The sequence below is a fragment of the Vidua macroura genome, chromosome 14, assembly GCF_024509145.1.
Source record: "Vidua macroura isolate BioBank_ID:100142 chromosome 14, ASM2450914v1, whole genome shotgun sequence".
Taxonomy (NCBI): Eukaryota; Metazoa; Chordata; class Aves; order Passeriformes; family Viduidae; genus Vidua; species Vidua macroura.
This window is the reverse complement of record NC_071584.1, coordinates 2,706,688-2,726,775: the sequence shown is the minus strand read 5'-3', so window position 1 is coordinate 2,726,775 and position 20,088 is coordinate 2,706,688. Positions and strand designations below refer to the sequence as shown.

Sequence of the window (20,088 nt, the reverse complement as noted above, 5' to 3'; positions counted from 1 at the left end):
TATTTCAAAAGTGGGAGATGCATCTGGAGAACTGAGTTTCTCTGGCTCATAAAGTTTAGAATGTCAGATTCTATCCCCATCTTTAAGGTGTTAGGAAGGTGGCATGTTATTTAACTAGAAATGTGATACCTTACAAGTGTTTGTTATTATGTTTCTTTAAAAATGTTTTCCTGTTCATTACTAAAACAATCAAAGTTAAAAAAATCCTGAGGTTCAGTATTTCTTGTTGACAAATAATTGTTGATTCAGCTCTTATGTACTTGTCTTTACTTGTCAATAATGTCACAACTGCAAGAAAAAAGATCTCCAAACCAGTAGAGCGCTGGGTGTTACTTCAGTTTTTGTACACTTTCCATTTTGCACACACTGCACTTTTTGCACACACTGCACTTTTTGCACACTTACCTACACTGTTCATCCATCCCATCAGAATCACGACTGATGTCATCACTCATGTAATATTTGTAGCAAGTCTGTAAAGAAAGAGAGAGGACAAGGAATTCTTAATTAAATCTCAACTGGGCTTCAGCAATTCATTAGATTTCAGCATGCATTAGAAGCAAGCCAGCAAAAGCAGCAGCTGTAAGGTCTTCAGCATTCTAAACCTTTTACATTTGTTTAAATCTAAAAAACATCTTCCATAATCCCAAACCATGACTTATTTATATGGCTCAAGGTCTGTTTGAAAATTAAATAGGCTTTTGTTTGATGGCTGCATATTTGTGTATTTTAGAACATCAGCTGAATACTTCTCTCCAGTCTGAATGTTTCTTCCACCTATTTCCAAAGTAAATCAACACCACATCCTCCCTGACACAATTAATCCCACATAAATTACAATTTTCAGCTGGATGCTCCTTATGTTACCATGTGATGCCATAATAAGGCTTTAGATTAAAAGCCTAATAAGATCTAAAGTCTAATAAGGCTTTAGATTAAAAAGTGTGCAGCATTTATCATGATGTTAACATCCAATAATTCCATTTCCGGATGCAAACAAAGCACCTTCATTTGAAGTTTTGGTAATGGTAATAAAAAAATACAAATGACTCAGCTAGGAGTACTGATGGCTCCAGTTGCTGAATCTTTGACACCAAATTTTGAAGGTTTGGTGTTATTTTTTTCCCAGCTGTTACTGAAGAATGTTCTCCCAGACTTGTAGCTCTAAACAGGTATTAATAAATTCAGAATGCAGAAGAGGCTTCATCACCTGAACTGACAATGATGATGCCCCATTATCTGGAACAGACTTGCACATCTGTTCAACTAAACCATCCAAACAACCAAAATCAACATAAAACCCCAGTAAAATCTGATGCTTAGACACTTGATGGAATATTCACAGTCAAAGGAAAACAGCTTCTCAGGCCTGGGACTTTCACCTAAGCCCAAGAAAAATAAGGGCAGAACTAGGCACAGAAATAGTGGAAGAGCTGGAGATGAGGGGCTTCCATTCCTCCCTCTCACATTCACATAAGGCCATGTTCAATGAAGTAAAACCAGAGAAAATCAAGGGGAACAACCCTTGATGTAATTCCTGTAGCAGAGCTCACAATCAAGAGCTGCTGTTGAGCCCAGCAGCCTGACCAGGTTACAAAAATGACCCAGGTCACTGGTCACACTGCAGGAACACGGGTTTGCAAGGCCAAGAACACGAGCTGGGACTCCAATGGAGATGGGAAAAGGTCACCTTGTGAGCTGATTTTTGTAAAGCACATTTTGTAAAAGAAACAAGCCAGAATGCAGAGAAGAACCAGCCTAGATGGGCATGGCTGAGTCTGTAACACTACTGAGGAACTGGGGAGGAGGAGGAGGAAGAGCAGGGAAATGCACCATGTACATTATAACACATAACTCTACCTCTATCTTTAGCAATATCTTATAATTACAAAATCTTCACCACTATAGAAATATGCAAGAGAGATCTCTGCAGCTCTTTGGAAGTTAACAGAGGTCTCCACAGCAGGAGGCAGGGACATTTCCTTCCTGCCCTGTCCCACCTCTTCCCTCTGCTGCCAACTCAGGGCCTGTGTGGAGCCACCAGGAAGCCACACAGCTGAGGACTCAGATTATGGACTAGACCAGCATTGCAAAGCTGCCATAACTTAAAACAGTCCAGAAGCCGGCGGAAACAGAGATGGCTTTGAAGCTGCTTTTCTGCTCCTTATTTCAGTGCTGTTTCACATTGAATGCTTTACCAGGAGATGCAGACTTGAATCTGTTCTTAAAATACATTATGAGTAGGAAGAAATTTCAGACAGATCGTTTTACATTAAAAATTCACTAAGATTATGTCCTTAAAACTGTAGAAGTAAATAACAAAGTACCACCAGTTTAACTGGGATATAAGAAAAAAGGAATATAAATTCATTAAGTATATTTGCCTTTTTTCCCCCTCCTTTTAGTTTCCTTAATTGTAACAGCTAATGACTGAAAACTCTGTTGACTAATGAACAAGAATTATTCCCACAAAAATCCCACCCAAACCAACTAATATGACATTTTGAAACAAAAACAAACAGAACTGTTTACCACATACCTTACAAATAAGCACTTTCAGTGTAGGGTGTCTATAGATTGAATCCTTTTGAAAATGGTTCACCTGCTGCCCACAAGCTGTACAGCTCACAATTCCATGGAGTCCTTCTTCTATGGAGAGGATTACAAACAACACATTAATTGTTTTCATTCTTATTTAAGAAATCTGTATATACCTAAGGCATTTTCTTGCAATATTCTGGCCTGACAGGTTTTTCATAGGCCTTTGTTTCTGCACCACCCAGCACCAGAGCAATCTTTCTGTAACCATTTGCCATTTTAAGACTGAATTTCCCCCCGATTTCTATGCTGCACTTGGACTCAAGATACAATTCCTTCCCTTGGAGAGGTTTAAGTTGGGTTAACTCATCACCTCATGAAACCACACCTAAATTAGAGTCATCACTAAAGTTCTTTCAGAGCAGCTCTGATATTCTGGACAATGTTCCCCATTTAATCTTTGTTCAACAAATATCACTGCAATTTGTGTTTGTATTATAGCGTTTCTTTCACAAACAGTTTTAGCTTCTCAAAGAAAAACATAGAAAACTAACAGAAAATGCAAGTAATCCTTGTAATAGTGACTGAAAAACCTTTTATCACATTTTGTTCCTTTCTCACCAGTGGGTTTTGGGTTTTTTTGAAACTACACGTTTGCTGTAATCCACATACCCTCCCCATGTTGCTGACTGCTCCCATGGTGTGAGCACCACTCTGCTGCTGCATCTACATTTGGTCAAAAAAGCTTTTTTTTAATGCCAATGCCCCACTTCACTTCAGAAGGGGTGAACTTGGGCCTGGCAGGCTCACCCCATGCCAGGCTCTAAATTAATACTCAGAGACCTTTTTGTTTTCAAAGCAGAAAAAGGAAAATCATTGGTGAAAGTTCTGCACTTCCAAAAGGCCAATTTAGGATCAAGCAGATACAGGTTTGGTAAGAGATCACTGAACTGTGACTTGTCCTTTGCTGTCATGCTCAGTGATTAAGTCAATAAGGAAATTAACTCAAACAGTTGCATTTAATGATTACGATCTGAGTATAGACTATGTATTTTTGGTTTTTTAATGAAATAATCACTACCCCAGAATCAGAACCAAGCTCCAACACCAGCATGTTAAGGAACTGAATGAACATTCTCAAGACATAGTACAAGCTCCCAGCAATCTGCTGCTGAAGCACAACCTTAGATGGCTCAGGGAGCAATGAAACATCTGATCCACGCGCATAATTCAGTGGAATTCTAGACACAGGATGTGTTTGTACCCTCCAGCCATTCCTGACTGCACATCCTGCAGACCCTGTGGACCTGCAAGCCCCTCTCAGGAGCTCCAAAGCAGCTCAAACCCCACTTTCAAAGCTGCTGTGACTGTGGGTGAACACACCCATCCCATCACACTCCTTGGGAAAGAATCCCACATTCTGCAGCCTGACACAACCACAGTCCTTAAACTGCTGCAGGAATCACTGAGGGGCCCAGCCAACCCAGGGAGAACATGGTATTCCCTGCCAAGCCCTGAACCACTTCCTCTTTTCCACAACCAAGGGGAAGCACTATGGCCTCCTTCCTCAAACCTGCAAGCTGGCACCAGGAAAAGAGAGAATTTATGAGGCAAGCCTTTGTAAAACATGTTACTACTAGAAATGATGATGAGCCCAAGAAATTAAACTACCACTAATTCATTAGTACTGAGAGACTACTTGGTTAAAAACATTCCTAACTAAATGTATTAGCAAAAATACAACCACAACCACACTGCAGACACAAAACTTGAAAATAAGGACACAATGCCTCTTACAGTCTTACGTAAGAGCATTTGCATGCTAGAAAGGCAAGAGTTCTGCTTCTACCTCTATTTCTAATACACACAGGACATATAATGCCTACTACAAATGCAAATATTAAATATATATATATATATATATATATATATATAGTACATGAGTAACCAGTCCAGATATACAAAGGAAGGCCTGCAAATTCCCTAGGGATGGAGATTAAAAAAGCTGGAAGGGCAGGTGATACAAACTGTCCTGGGGATATAGACACAGGCCACAAAGCTCAAGCACAAGTGTCTTATCTTTTTAACACTGTACCCCTGAAGACTTCTGCTGGACCATATGTAAAATTGTTACAAGCACAAATGGAAAAAGCATTTTTATATGAACAGGACATCTTGCATGAATAAAACAGAACCGACTTCCGAAGTTCGTAATTTAGAGAAAACATCAACGCTCCAAATGTCACTGACACCACACGAGCCCAGGTGTATGCACAAGCACATTTCCACACAGTCACGTTTCACTCCCCTTCACCCACAGAAACAGCACTCCATAGATTACTTTAAGGGAGAGCAAGGATCTCAAATGATACAATGGGTTGGATGAAGAGTGTGTGCAAGAGCTGTTTGTATGAATACCCTGGCTACTGCTGGAGGTATGTGAGCTAAGGGTTAACAAAAATATCTACCTTCTTATTTGCTATATTATACATAATCCTCCCTCCTCTCCTTTGCTTTTGGGGAAAAAAAAAAAGAGAGAAATTAATTTCTGTTAGTATTATAATCTACCTAACTTCTCAGTTTTAACAGCAGCTATGGAAAACCAGCTGACACAGTAGCTTTTCAAAGGTAATCCTTAGAAGGGCCCACTGGTAGGGAATTTCCCACAATTTCAAAGCAAAAGAAAGAAGTCTTTGTATTGTTTGAGGGCTTAGGATTTTTCTTAGCTCACTGATGGATAATCTGCCCATAATGTCCCTGCTCAAACATGGTTGCTTTCCTGGTCAGTCAGTGAACGTTCCTATATCAATTCCATTAAAAAAGGAATACCTGTAACACCTGATTGCAACCAAGCAACTGCACCTAATGTAGCATCCTATACCTATTGAAAATAAGGAGTTTAACAGGAACTAATCTTAGCTTTCACTGCTGCATTGCAGGGGCAGCAATGGAGGCTAATTTCTATCAGCTAAAATCCTTAATGAACAAAAAGCCAGAAGAGTGGAGGTATTTTTAGGATAATTTATCAGAAATATAGACAATTTTTAGATGCACCAAATGTGGTCATAAGCAACAATTTAAACCCGTTTCAACAGATGTTTTAAATTGTATTTACCTCCACGCTTTTTGGGAGCTTCAGGTTTCATTTTAACGGTATTTCTGCTTCTAAATTCAGGCCCTTTAAAATCATCTTTGTCTTCATTCAGCACTGGCTCAGGCTGTACAACCACTGTACCTAGAATAATTTTATTTAGAAATTGGAAACCATTACACATCCAAGTGAAGTGCAAAAGTTCTGATTAACAAAGCCAACAAAAAAAAAAAAAATTGTAATCTGCTGACTAAAACGCAACGAAGTTTTGAATGCACAGATGTTCACAGAAAAAAAAAAAAAAACAAAAACCCAAAACCAACACCACACATTTCAAACTGTATCTGTGTTGTAGCTGTAGGACAGAAGCCAAGGACTGAATGGGCTGAGGAGCAAATTCTGCTCTTTCTGCTCTGCTGTGGCATGTGCAGGACAGGACTGTCACACTGCTGGGGTTGCAGGACAGGAACTTGATACCAATAAAGGACAGCACTTAAACCCCTCAAAACCCTGTGCTCTTCTCTCTTTGCCCTTCTATTTGGTTTCCCTCATCTTCAGTTTGAAATACACAAAAAAAACAATACAATAAAACCTGTTTTGTCTTTAACAAGATTCAAAATCTGACATTTTCATTTAAATAAAGTACTAATCAAAATTACATGAAGGAAAAACCACATCTTTCCTATTTAAGGGCCCAGTTTTGTTGTGAGGACACTGAAAATAATCTCATATTCTGAAAAAATAATTTTAGAGGGACTGCTCTCAATACTGCTACTCCTACAGTGAACAGCAGCAATTTTTTCCTATAACTTTCATAGGTAAGAAATGGAGGAGATGAATCCAACTCACACTGCAGCTAAGAGTAGAGGGATGCAGGTGTACAGTATTAACTGTTTCTAAAAGGAGCTTAAAAATAGATCCAATAATGGCATTTTCCCCCAGAGTTAGTTTTGCTTTTGCTGATCTAATTGCTAATAAACCCAAAGATAGAACAGACCTCCACGTGACAGAGCTTGAGACTCCTGCAAAACAACAGAATAAATAATTTCCCTGGTTTTGTGATGGTTTTATACAGATGTCAGCAGGCATTTGAAATTAAGCCACCAGCACATCCTTGTGCACCCACAGATTAAAGTCTGCTGGGTTCCAAACTGAAAGTGCTCAGTTTTTGTGGGCAGAAAATCAACAGGACCTTCAAGAGGCATTTTACTGATACATGTGCATTCTAGTGAATTATTTATGCTGCATCATAATCTTGGCTAATTTGCTGAATTCAGAAGCAAAAAAAAAAAAAAAAGAAAAAAAGAAAAAAATACCCCACGACCTACCTTTAGGCAAGCTTTGCATATCTACATCATTCTCTGAGTTCTCATTTGAAATATCTTCATTTACAGTTTCATCTACTATTTGTTCATCATCTGACCCAACATATTTTGTTACAACTGTAGGTTTCCTGCATAGACAGAAAAAAACCCCATTCTCTGACAAACAGTACAAACTGCAATTCAGGTAAGCTTTGCAGGCAAAACACCACATGAACTGTGAAAAATGAAATTATTTTTAAACTAATTAAAGACATTATGAGCTGGGACGCTCCAAGTTATTACTATACAATTGTAGGATAATTTTCTGGCTTGGAATAGGATTTCTCCCCTCCCATGTGGAATAGAAGTATATACTAATAAAATCTTTTTGTTGTAAAGTCAAGGTGTGATGTATTTTTAAGGAAGTCACAATTCCAGAAAAGAAGTCTAAATGAAGCACAGGCGAATGAATTTTATCCATCATTCCACATTTAAGAGGCAGCACAAAGAGAACACAAAGATATTAGCAAATTACAAAAAGCATCTTGGCAGAAGAGATTCTTGCAAGAAAATGAAGGAAATGCAGAAAAAAATTTAAAAGCCATCTACTGAACAAAAGGATCAGCTGATAGAATTCCACACAAACAATTTAAAACTGAATCCATGAAAAATAATGAATTTACTATGTCAGGATGGGGAGAAAATAATACAAAATATGGAGCAAATTTTTCAGTAGTCTGAAGGCAATGCATAAACTCCTGCAGGATACTGGTTTTGTCAATATAAGGTACAGTATGATAAATGGATGAGCGAAAATCCCTTTAGTGATAAGACCAGAAGCAAAAAACAGGACTAAAAAAAGTATATAAATGAAAAGAGTTCAGCAGGACACTGGATTCAAAAGATGAGGGAGAAACTAAAGCCAAATATAAAATCGCACTTGCAAATATGGCATCAAGACAAACATAAAAAGGAGACTGAAGAATATTAATTCCAGCAGACATGGTAAAATAAAGCAACTTTGCTAAAAAGGAGAGTGAAAAGAGATACAGACTTCTAAAGAGCAGTACTAAGGCAGCTGTTGAAAGCTCAACTCCCTGCACTGTTCACTGGGATTTAATAAAAATCACAGAGGACAGAATTTGAGTGAGCACCAGCTGAGAGCAGATGAGGAGGAGTTTGACTGGACTAAGTCTGCTCTTACTTGGGACACAAAAGCAGTTGGTAAACAATTCACTCCATACTTTTTATATCAAAGAAGGAAAAAGAAAAAGCAGGGATACAGCAAATGCCAGTTTCTGCACAGGACAACTCAACAGCAGTCTGATGCTGCACTCTCCCAATAGTGAAGGACATAAAACCTTTTTTTCTTTATGACCCAAATTACATTTTTGGAAGAATCCTACATGTACAAATAGCAAGACTGAAGGAACTCTTGTAAAAACTCCTTTGTCCTGAAGATATGGAATAATCTTGTCTTTGTAAATAATAATCAAGCTTTAGCATCTTAACCTTTCACCTTAGAAATGGTTTAAATTTTACGTGTATGATGAGGCATTTATTTTACCAGCACTCCATAACTTCATGGATTTATACTGGTGTGGACCAAAAATATTTGACACAGTGCACCCACTTTTCTATAGCTTCCCACACCCAAAAACTGATTTATTTGGTTTTATTTGTTTTTATTTTCCAAACCAACCTTTTGGAACGGGATGATCCTAAGGATTTGGTTCTTTCCGAAGAACTACTTCCCTAGAAACAAGAAAAAAATATAAAAGTCAACACATTTATATCCAAGGGAACTTTCAAAAAACAGTTTCTTGCATTAATTAGAAACAACTCAGAAATCACCAGTGCCCTTATAAAAATATAATTTAAAAAGAGCAGCAGGAAAAGCAGTAACTACAAGTGACAATTTCAACAGTCATGCCAGTTCAGTTCAACTGAATCTCTGGAGTTCCAGGTCAGAAGTCAGCAGCTCACACAGGGTTGGGAATGCTCTTCTTGCTACGTGAAGAAGCCATCCCCTTGTCCAACACAGCCTTGCAGAGGGCCCTGGCACTCAGGAGTAGCAGCAGCCTGCACCCACAAACTGCCAGCAGAACACTCTTGGTACGTGGCTCATGGGCCAGAAAGCACCAGCTGCCTTCAGAGCAAAACTGATTTTTTCAATTGTTTTTGCATTCAGATCACAGCTAGGTCTGGGCAGTTGAAAATACCTGAATTTACAGCAGTAAAGGCAAACTAAGGCCTGACACTGGCACTTGTGTTTTCTCTACAATGTTAAGATCTTGTCCACCAGAATGTTTCCAATAGGAGAACAGAGAGAAGTAAAACACCACATGAAAAATTTCTGCTCAGTTTAACATAGATCCAGTGTGTCCATTTCTGTTTTTTTTTTTTTCAAAAAGGAAGCATATAAAGAACAACTAAGTACCTACTGTTATCTGAGTAACAGGGTGAAGGGGGATGACATTAATGGGTGCTTCTGACAGTATTATTGAAGTATTTATTGCAAAAGCAACAGAGTGAACTCAGGCACTGTGCACTAGACATGCAAGTAAAATTCAAAAGCATTTTTATTCCTACCTCGTCCCTGTTGTTCTCCATTGAAGCTGGACTTCCTTTAGGTTCTCTACTTTTACCTATGGAGAGAAATTAAAGGAGTCCATTGAAATGCAAGGAACATCAGAAGTTCTTCACACTGCACATCACAGCATTGTTTATGTTTCACCAGCCTGGACAGAGAGAACTGTGACTTCCAGAGACAAACTGCTGCATAACAGAAAAGACATGCCATTGTGTGGCATAAATTTTACAGAAATAATTCAGAAATCCCTTTTAGTTCAGTCCCTGGGAGCCTTGCTGCTGGTGAAGAAATACTGAAGCACTGCAAGTGCAACTGCATGCAGAGATAATATCGTTAGTGCATTTTTGCTGATCTCTAAGAATTTACTACAAGTATTTTCTCTCACACATCTTGACATAAGAAACAAAGTATTAAATCTGGCATCATGGAAGCACAGACAAAAATCCTATTTGATCCAAGTTCTGATGAGAATTCCCATCTCTCAAGTTTGGGAACTGTGGAATATAAAACCTAAAGACCTGCAACCTATTGGCACCTGCTCCAATCCACCAGTCTTGGAAATGGAAGGGAAAGTTTGCAGTTCAGTGATTGAATGATTCATGTATGAAGTTGCTTCAAAAATTTAGGAACGGCAGGTTTTTATAAGATGCTTCTGAGTAGGAAGTATAATTACAGGACACTTATGAGGATTATTTGTGATTTCTAACAGAAGACTACTAGCACTGCAACCTCTTTTATCCTTAAACTTCAGTTTTGGGGAAAACCAAACAGTTTACTTCTATACTTTGAAAAAACTGAATCACTTAGAGAATTCAATGCTGGATATTTGACCTCTGCAGAACTGAGTAAATTGCAGGGAAAAACATCCAGCCATTTCCAAATGTGAAGAAGGAAATACAAAATGGAAGCAGACAATGTTTTTGGCCTTTTTAAGTACCTGAAACAACTTCTCTAAAATATTACAGGCATTCCCTGTTGTGAGGGAGGAACCTGAGATGTGGAAGGAGGGTGACATTTCTGCTGGAGCTTGGATACTGCCCACCTTCTACTCTTGACCAACTTTGCCCAAGTGATAAAGCCATGGAAAATAGCAGCTTGGAGATCTTGGCAGAGCTTTCCCTGCTCTGGCAGCCCCAGTGAGTGCAGACTCTGCACTCAGACTGGCAGCCTGATGCACATGTGCTATTCCAAAAGCAGCTGAACGTGCTGCAGTGCCAGTTTCTCCGCGTGCCCGCCGAAGGGCCCCGTGTGCTGCAGCCGTCCCCTCCCAGCTCAGTGCTGACCTGGCTGCTCCTGCCCAGCCACTCCAGGGCTGTCAGGGAGCAGAGCTTCCCCTGGGATTGCTGCTCCACTCTTGGAACAAGAGCAGGCAGGCTGGCTCTCCTGAGCTCTCCGTGACTCTCCTGCTGGCAGTGGGAAGGAGGGAGACATCCAGTTCCAGAGCAGAGGGGATAAAGAACATTATTAAGGCTATAAAGCAAGTACTGCTTCCTGTTTTAAGTGACCTCTGTCTGGCAGGGACAAAAGTTTAAGGTATGAAGTAGTAGCAGCTAATACCCAACTGATTTCTAACATCCAGCCTTCCTGGGCCACACTTAACCACCTTCACCATCATCTCCCTCCTCACAACACTCTACCCAATAGTTCACATATCCTCCAAATGCTGGAACAAAACAAGATCCATTACTACATAAATCTGATTTGGCCCCAGTCACATCCATAACTTCTGCTTGTAATGAGCACTCTCTGGATTAAAAAAAACAACCAAGCACAGTTGCTAAAGACATTTTTGTTATGCACAGAACTCTGGGAAGGGAAGGAAATTTGCACAGTAAATTCTGGCATTTCCTAATATTTAAGCGTTTAATCCTGACTCTTCGACTTTAATATGTTCTTTTAGATCTCAAAACCAACACTAAAATATGTCTGCTATGAATTTGCAAGCGTATCCATTTCAAAGACAATCTGTGTTTTACAGCAAGTAACCAAATGCTAATTTTTAACTACAGAGGATAAAGAGAGAAGATTTCTTTTTCCCAGTGTGCTCCTCAGAAAAATTTCACTTTGAGATGCATCTACATCACAGTTTATTTTACTGTTCTGCTGAAGCACCACACGAGTAGTTTGTTTTTCCTGTGCTAACAGTTCAGTTGGATGCTGACATGAGGAGGTGAGTGCCACAGGCAGCAGACTCTCTAAACAAAGCATTAAAAGATAAAAACTACACATCAGAAAGCCCATGGAAGATATTACTTAAGACAAGAGGAGTTTGAAAATAAACTCTAATACAGCCAGCACACTCTTCTCCTGCACTCCACCACATCAACACAACTTTCAGCTCATTAAGTAGTAGAGTGAAATGTTTTGCACCTGTATCCAGTCCAGGTTAAACTAAGAAACAAATTTAACCAGTTACATTTGGAAACAGATTTTATTCAGTACTGATATGAAATAATTTCACTTTTAATCACTGTCATCAAAGTGTTTAAACTTTGTTACCTATTTCTAATATCAATTTTGACCTAGTGCAGGACTCAAGTTTTTTTTTAAAGTATTTTCTTTTCAAATGTTTCCAGATTATATGTAGAAATCTTTTTCAAGTTACTATGAAAGCATGATCTCCAGAACTTCTCCCACACCTACAAGGACTGCAAAAGTGTTACTACAGCAGAAAAACCAAGACACTGCATTTATAAATTCAGGAACACTGAAAAAGGAACTCCTAGCACAGCAAATACCTGTGTGTCTGATAGCTCGTGTTTCAGAGAAGAGAAATTACCAGAAGATTAGATTTTTTTCACCTTTAGAAAGATTCAGAACTGAAATAAATATTGTATCAAAGGCCTATTGTGTATTTATCAAGCTATCACCACTTAAATCACATTAAGACTTGGTAAAATTACCCCAGTAAAGTGTGATATAGTGAAATAACAACAAGTTATTTGACTTTAGAGTCACATATACATTGAAAATGAACATAAAATGTCTTTTTACCTATACTTTTGTTTTTAGATAATGCTGGAGGAGAGTTTGTGTCCTCAGATTCTTCTGATGAGTGAGCCAAGAAGTCATGGAGTTTCTGTACCAATGTATTCAACTTGCTTTCACTGTTAAAATACAAGTAATACTCAGAGTTACCTACACATCTCACTCCAATTAATCAAGCTTGAAAGCTTATGTTTTATCTCAATTAATACACATCCACAAGAGATGTAAACATTTGTTTCTGCATGAGTATATCAGAGCAAATAAAAACCATGTAATTTTTCTAAATACTAAGTGAAACAGTAGGTGCAGCCTTATTGACAAAAAGCATAAAAAGTCTATTTTAAGTAATTTTCACTGTTTATATACAATTATATTCAAAACAATTATTGACAAAATTCAAGAAAGTCTGAGTGGTAATGCTGCTATGACATGAAAGCAGCAAAAAATTAATATTCTACTTGTCAGAATCCAGACAGGTAAGAATAATAAAATCTTTATTTCATTACTAAAAATGTCACCTTTGGGATATAAACCACTAGAACTAACAGAAGAGTTCCACCTGCAAACTTAGAAAAAAACAGGTTCACTGAATATGACAGTGAATAGTTCAGTGAATATGACAGGTCCTCTGAATATGAAAGCTTGCTGATGCAAAACTTTTATTAAATCTACCATCTACATACAGGTTGTGTGGTGTTAATTTTGTCAAGAAACAACCATGCAGAACCAGATCATTCCTTGATCCGTTTGTTAGAGTGCTGATGATTAATTCATAAAAAATAATCCCCTGGCAACTTTCACTAGACACCTTTAGACCCCAGGAACAGTTTTGAGTACATTTACTGACTACAGTAAAAAGCAACATCTTGATGGCAGGCTTGCCTTAAAAAGCTGTTCCATTTCATAACCTCCATGCTACCCCTGGCATTTCACATGGTTTATTTCTCCCAAAACACCTACAATTTCCCAGGACAAGGCTTTTCCAGCTGCCCTGACCGAAGCCAAGGGTGTTCAGCCCCTGTTCAGACGGTGCCAGGGAGCTGTTTGCTCCCTCCCCTCCTTATCAGCCCTCTGGAATCTGCAGCTGATCTGTCCTGACTCATCAGCCCTTATCTGCTGCTCCAGATGCTTTTCCCACTCCTGACCTACCCTATCCCCAGCAGAAGTGAGCCCAGATGAAGAATAAAGGCTTTCCACCCTTCCCACTGCTTGTTTCCCCATTAATTTCAAGATAGTCTTCTAATAGCACGAAGAAATTACATTTTCTGTGCCTGTTTTATTGGTCATAAGAACTTTTGAATACTCAGCTTGAGCAGTCACCTTTACCATCGCTACTGTTTCTCTGAACACATCGATTTATTAACTTCTGACTTTCAATTTGTTATTGCTAGATTAAAAAAATCTCATTTTATCAGAAGGATGTGTAGCTGAGTGCTGTCTTGAGCCATGAGTGAACATCCTCACATCAGTGCCAGTGACTATTCTAACCAGTGAAAATAACCACATAAAACAGCATAAACCATCCATTAAAAAAAAATAATCTGCTCTTTCTTTAAATCACCTGAGGTACTCAAAATAAAACAAAACAGCACTTTGCAATGAAAAGATTTTCTGCATGAGTGAAGGGCACTTTTCTTTTGAGACTACATATGTACCATCAATCACTGGGGCAAGCCTGAAAGAGCAGAACAAAGCTCTTTAACTCTCAAGAGTACCTTAAAATTTTTCTCTCAATCTGTCCAAAAGTCTTTCCCTCTAATTACTGGACTCATGCTGCTACACAACTGCCAGCTCCCTAATCTTGGGCTTCCCTTTTTCTCATGGATAGAAGGCATACTTGGAAAACATTACAGAAGATGATAATGGTACACTGCAGTCTTAACAGCTTGCATGCTCTCCTTTAGAAAGGAGATTTAATGATAATTTACTTGCATTAAGTGAAAAAAAATTAGAGTTGTTCAGAATTATTTGATAGTAAAAGCATATAAAGAGATTTTATATCCATTCCAGATGGCCTGAAGAAATAAAGCACATTTAGAAAGGCCACAAGAAAGTACATTTTTGGTAGTAAAAACAACAACAACAAAAAAAAAAAAAAAAAAAAAAAAAAAAAAAAAAAAAAAAAAAAAAAAAAAAAAAGCCACACATGTGGAATTCTGTTCATTTAGTTTATAAATAACTTGTTTTGGTAACAGCATTTTAGAAAGAAAATGGGAGCTACAGATGAGTTCAGTATTACTACTGTCAGCACAGAATGAATTCAGAATAGTATGCATGTGTCTTTGTGACTAATACTTGGAACATTATCTACTACCATTCATCAACTCTTATCCTAACTAACGTAAAATTATCATTTTCAGAGCAAAGTGTTCTTGCTGACAACCAATCAAAAAAGATCTAAAACTAAATAGTCTTCTCTACTTGTTTTTTCTCTTGATTATTCATCATTTTGGACCCTAAGCCTTTGTTAAGGAATACCAGGTCAAATCTAAGTAAAGGTGTTACACTTATGAAATATTAATTTAAGGCAATACTTCATCTGGTTTTGTAAAAAAGTGATTTTATGTAATTCATTTATACTTGAGAAATAATAATCTATTATTTTTGTTTAAAGCTTCTACTTGAAAATGCTTATTCTTTGCAGTACAGACCCAGTCAGTATTAAATTGATCACAGCCTATGAAGCTGTGGTTTTTAATAAACATGGAGCCTAAAACTGTAGAACCATCTCTGAAGCACTACTGAGGCAAACAGGCTCCTCTCCACTGACAGTCCCCACACTATTTATTAGTGTTTTCACACTTGAGTTTTCTAAGCAAATGGCTTCCCCGCCACTGTAGAGCTATTTCAACACTGTTCAGCCTAATTAAAACAGGACAGAAAGGGAAGGTGCCCTGCTATTATTGGTTTGGCCATGAACCTGATTTGTGACCTTGGGAGCTACCTTGGAATGTACCATTCCTTGTCTACGTTCAGAGCAAGTGCTGTTGAAGCAAACAATAAATGCCTGGCCCCCTTACAGGATAACAAAACATCCAGAGTAGGCAAATTACCTATAAATGAGTCCACAAATAATTAGAATAAATAAAGAGCCAGACAGGTTGTGTCATAATCTAGACATAACATGCTTCACTCCAACAGGCTGTTGAGTGCTGTTCCCTGGATGTTCTTACCTGTACCAGGTTTGTGTGGCCAGGCTTTGGTAGTGGGGGGCTACAGGGGTTACAAACTTCTGTGCAGAGATGCCAAAACTTTCCCCAGGTCCAGCTGAGCCAACACCAGCCTGCTCCAAGATGGATATGCTGCTGGCCAAGGCTGAGCCCATCAGCAGTGCCCATAGTGCCTCTGGGATTTTGTATTTGGGAAGGGAAAAAACCTGCTGCAAAACAGCAGCTGGGAGAGAGGAGCAAGTATGTGACAGCAACAACCCTGCAGACACTGAGGCCAGGGGGGAAAGCACATCAGGGTCAGAGGAGAGACCCAGCTGCAGCCCATGGGGGTCCACAGGAGAGCAGAGACCCAGCTGCAGCCCACGGAGTGATGCCTTAAGTTTCATCTTTCCTATTTTCCAGATTCTGTAGTGCATTAGTATATAACTCTGAACTTCATATAAAGTGTCAGACAGTTCTGCTCACAGCTCAGTCACACAGAACAATCCTTTTCCAGCCCCAGAACCAAGAACACCGCTGCAGCTTCAGGCCCAAAAAGTGCAAACAACAGGGAATTGAGGAGAGCAGACTGGGAGGATGGGACTGCATAACCTGGAGCTGGAATTGGACAATTAACCCCAAAATGGAAATGGAAAACTCCTGACCCAGGGTCCATCTTGGGTGTAGCCTCAGCCGGGCTCTTGCACTGCCCAAGGTGAATCCTGTGAAGGCCTTTTAATAAATCCCTGCTTTATTCCTTTAACTCTGTCCAGCCTCTGTTCCAGGAGCCTCTCAAGGCATCAGGAGGACCCCATACCTGCTCAGGGTGATGCCCAAAGGAGGCTGTGAGCCCACAGGAACCCTCTGCTGGAGCAGTCCCTTCCTGAACTCCGTGGGATGGGAAAGGACCGCACTGGAGCAGCTCAGGAAGAGCTGCAGCCCATGGGAAGGACCCACATGGGAAGGAGCCACATGGGAGAAGTCCATGGAGAACCATCTCCCGTTGGAGGGACCCCACTCCCTGCACTGCTCACCAGGAGGAGGCAGAGAATGAAATAAAGTTGAACCTGGGAGAAAGTAAGGGATGGGCAGAAGGTATTTTAACATTGGGGATTTATTTCTCATTACCGTACTCTGATTTGATTGGCAATAAATTAAGCTGATTTCCCCAGGCAGAGTCTGTTTTGCCATCACTTGCTGGGTGATGTCCCTGTCCTTATCTCAACCTGAGCTTTTCGCTGTCCTGTCCCTCCCCTGCCCAGCTGAGGAGGGGCAGTGACACAGTGGGCACCCACCACGAGCTCACCCCCTGTGCCAGCTGGTGACTGTCCTTCCCCAAAGCTAATCACACCACCTTGGACAAATCAAATTTTAACAAACAGTCTTCATTTGGATCCAGCTTGACACACATTGACATGATCGTATTTCTTCTGAAGGCAGGGGAGGTGATGAAAATTCATAACCAGGGCAGTGGAAGGAGCAGCACTGACCACTTCAGCAGCAAACCCAGGACACACTGGACTATCCTCTGAAACTGCACTGAAAACCTTGTTATTGCACTCAGTTTCTATTTGCTTCCTTAAGACACTTTAAAAGTGGAAGTTGGGAAGTCCCAGTTATTGTCAACATCTGGAACAATAATTTGAAAGCTGCATTTTCTTTAAACAAACACCTACCAACTATTACTCTAAACAAGTGTCCCTCATGTGCATTTCAGTGGCTCCTGAAAGTGGCACAGGAGTCCTTTCCAGCTTTTATCTATCCCAGTGTTGACAAAGATGCTTTTTTTAACCATATGTCTTCCTTAAATTCAACACTTATCTAAGATTTTTCTATGTTTAAACTTTTCAAATAGTTCAAGGCACAAGTTTTTTCAATTCATGTTTACAGTTGCTTCAAATTAAGTCTCAGTCATTTTTCACTTTTGAAACTGAAACTCTGCAGAACAGCTATTAAGCAGACAAAATTAAACAATCCTTAGGAAAAATAATTAAAGAAAAATAAAACCAGATGTACTTTTAAAATGCTGGCCATGCTCTGCTTCAGACTGCATCCCTGTGTGAACAGCAGAAATCCAACAACCCACAGCAAAACTCACAGTATTTTATTTAGGATGGTGGGAAGAGATTACTCCTAAGCTTTGATATAATCAGGCCAGTATTCTGTCACCTGCTGATCTTCATAAAAGTTTTTCCTTATGAGAAGGAAAAGGGTTAGAATTAGCTCAATTCAAAGAGTTCAGTTACAAGGGTAGAGCCTACATTGTTGTTTCACATAAAATATGTCAATATTGTGGCTGAACACACATGAATGAAATAGCTTAAAGCTGTGGGAAAGAGCAAAAGAGGAAAAAATGTCCAGTAGGAGTTGTTTTATTTTCTTGTCCCAGTTTAAAAAATGGAGTGAACACACGACACCTGCCATGTCCTAAGAAACCTACTTCCATCAGAAAAAAATATAAAACCAGAAAATAAAATCAGCCTACCATTATATTACTTGAACAACAAGTAATACGGTTTTATAATGGTAGGAAAACAGAGCACTTCATCCCAGTGTTTGTATTTTAACTCAACAATGGTTTTCTGCAGGCAAAAGCAACATGACACTGTAAGTCCTAGATCAGATTCATATTTTGGACTTTACTTACACTGATACACCAATTCTGCCAAACCAAGTGAGGTTTTAACTCAGGATTCACACAACGTGTTTGTGGTGGCATGAAGCAGCTCTGCTGCCCAAGGACACAAACCCTCACGCCCTGCACACACCTGATGCCATCCACACTCAGTCCCCTCCTTCCTCCTCCACTCCACACCAGGGACCTCTGGATCCCTTAGTCCAGCCCCCAGCACAAGCAGAGACAGGTCCAGGGGCCACCCAGGACAATGTCCAGCCAGGTTCCAAGTGACTCCACAGATGGAGGCCCCACAACCTTTGTGGCTGAGCTGCCCGTGTTTGACCATTATCACAGCAAAGCACTTCTCTTGTGTTTAGGAGAATTGTACCACACTGAACTGACTAGATCAGATACATCAGAAAATACCTGAACACTAAAGCTCTGACTGAAAAGAGATGGAGGCATCCAGCACTTCATCAGGGATTCTGTACCTAACACTTTGTTAACACACACTCACTTTTTTAACTTTGTTTAGAACTGACTTTTAATCCATGGGGGCTTAATCAAGTGATACCTGGTGCAGTTGAAGACACTCAATAATGTGGATGAAGTAATTTTGAAGCTTAAATACAGCATAACAGGTTCAGACAAGTAAACAGAATTATCTTCCTCCAGACACACAAGGGGAATGAGAAAGCAACAGTTCAAAGTCACTAAGAGACCCTTTATTCTGTTCAAGGAAGCTTACACAATTTCTTTCTGTTCACATGGTGTGAGTTATCACACTTCATTCACTAAGAAATAAAAAAAAAACTACTTTGTTTCTAACCTGTTTCTTTAATAAGATCTTAAAAAAACCCAAACAAGCAACATAATCACAAATCCACAAGGCAAAAGTAAGACAAACAATCTCCTTGTTAGCTTGGTTTCAATGCCACACTGAAGTGTAACTTCAATGGTGAAACACTCTGCAAGCTGAGAAAGACTGAAGCCACCACTTGAAAATATAAACACAACATTTTCACCCTTATGAGACAAAAATCATGTGAAGTGCACACCTTACTCTGTTGCTTCAGGAAAGGAAGCTCAGTCTAGCACATGTAACTCCAAAGCACAGGTTTTCATTTTACAAGACAAAAGCCACCTCAGTCTCAAATTTATTGCCTATTTTTTAGTCTTGCTTTATATGACAGATGCATTTGCCCAACAAAGCTTCTAGGCTTTCCCTGTCACAGGTGTGCAGAAATAAAGGACTGGGGGATTGCTGTTAGAATTCTTGGGAAGATGTGCAAAAAACCTATTAAAACCTACAGCTGGACCCACTCAGATAGAAATTTCTACAATTATGCAGCTTTTGGACTTGCAAATCAACTGCTTCAATGGCACTACAGCTGACATTGGTCAGCAACCTGTGTTATCAAGTTCTTGATTTTTTCAAGGTTTCACACCTTTTCTAACCAAAAATAAAAATTAAAAAAAAAAAAAGCAAAAAAAAAAAATCAATCCATCATCCACCCTGAGTGACAACTATATTTAATCACAGACTATGAAAGCTTTATGCTCCTCCTTTAGTAAATAAATCAGGACACTTCACCTCTTTTGAATTCAACATAAAATCTTCCATTATATTTGCATATTTGCCACTGAATTTCTACAATTTCTGCTTTCTCCTGCTGCCGCACTAAGGGAACAACCTGCCACTGACCCATCCGTGAACTCATTCATGTTTCCAAATCACCTGCAGGCATGAGCTGAGCTCCAGCAATACAAAATGTGATTTCATGAGGTTCAGCACTATCCTTAGGCTT

The 20,088-nt window shown here is 39.4% G+C and overlaps 1 protein-coding gene across 4 annotated transcripts in view; it reads right to left on the bottom strand.

Annotated features, from left to right (window-relative positions):
* Positions 1-20,088, bottom strand: part of ATRX (ATRX chromatin remodeler) — a 70,266-nt gene that overhangs the window by 43,969 nt on the left and 6,209 nt on the right. For 2 of the 4 annotated variants that reach the window (XM_053989930.1, XM_053989928.1), the window contains exons 2-8: positions 12,521-12,633; positions 9,526-9,581; positions 8,636-8,688; positions 6,958-7,082; positions 5,654-5,773; positions 2,540-2,649; positions 406-473 (exon numbers count right to left, since the gene is read on the bottom strand). In XM_053989930.1, coding sequence (XP_053845905.1) covers positions 406-473; positions 2,540-2,649; positions 5,654-5,773; positions 6,958-7,082; positions 8,636-8,688; positions 9,526-9,581; positions 12,521-12,633 — 645 coding nt within the window. Of the gene's footprint in view, positions 1-405; positions 474-2,539; positions 2,650-5,653; positions 5,774-6,957; positions 7,083-8,635; positions 8,689-9,525; positions 9,582-12,520; positions 12,634-13,474; positions 13,530-20,088 lie in introns of those variants that run through there. The other 2 variants (XM_053989931.1, XM_053989929.1) reach the window with 2 other exon arrangements.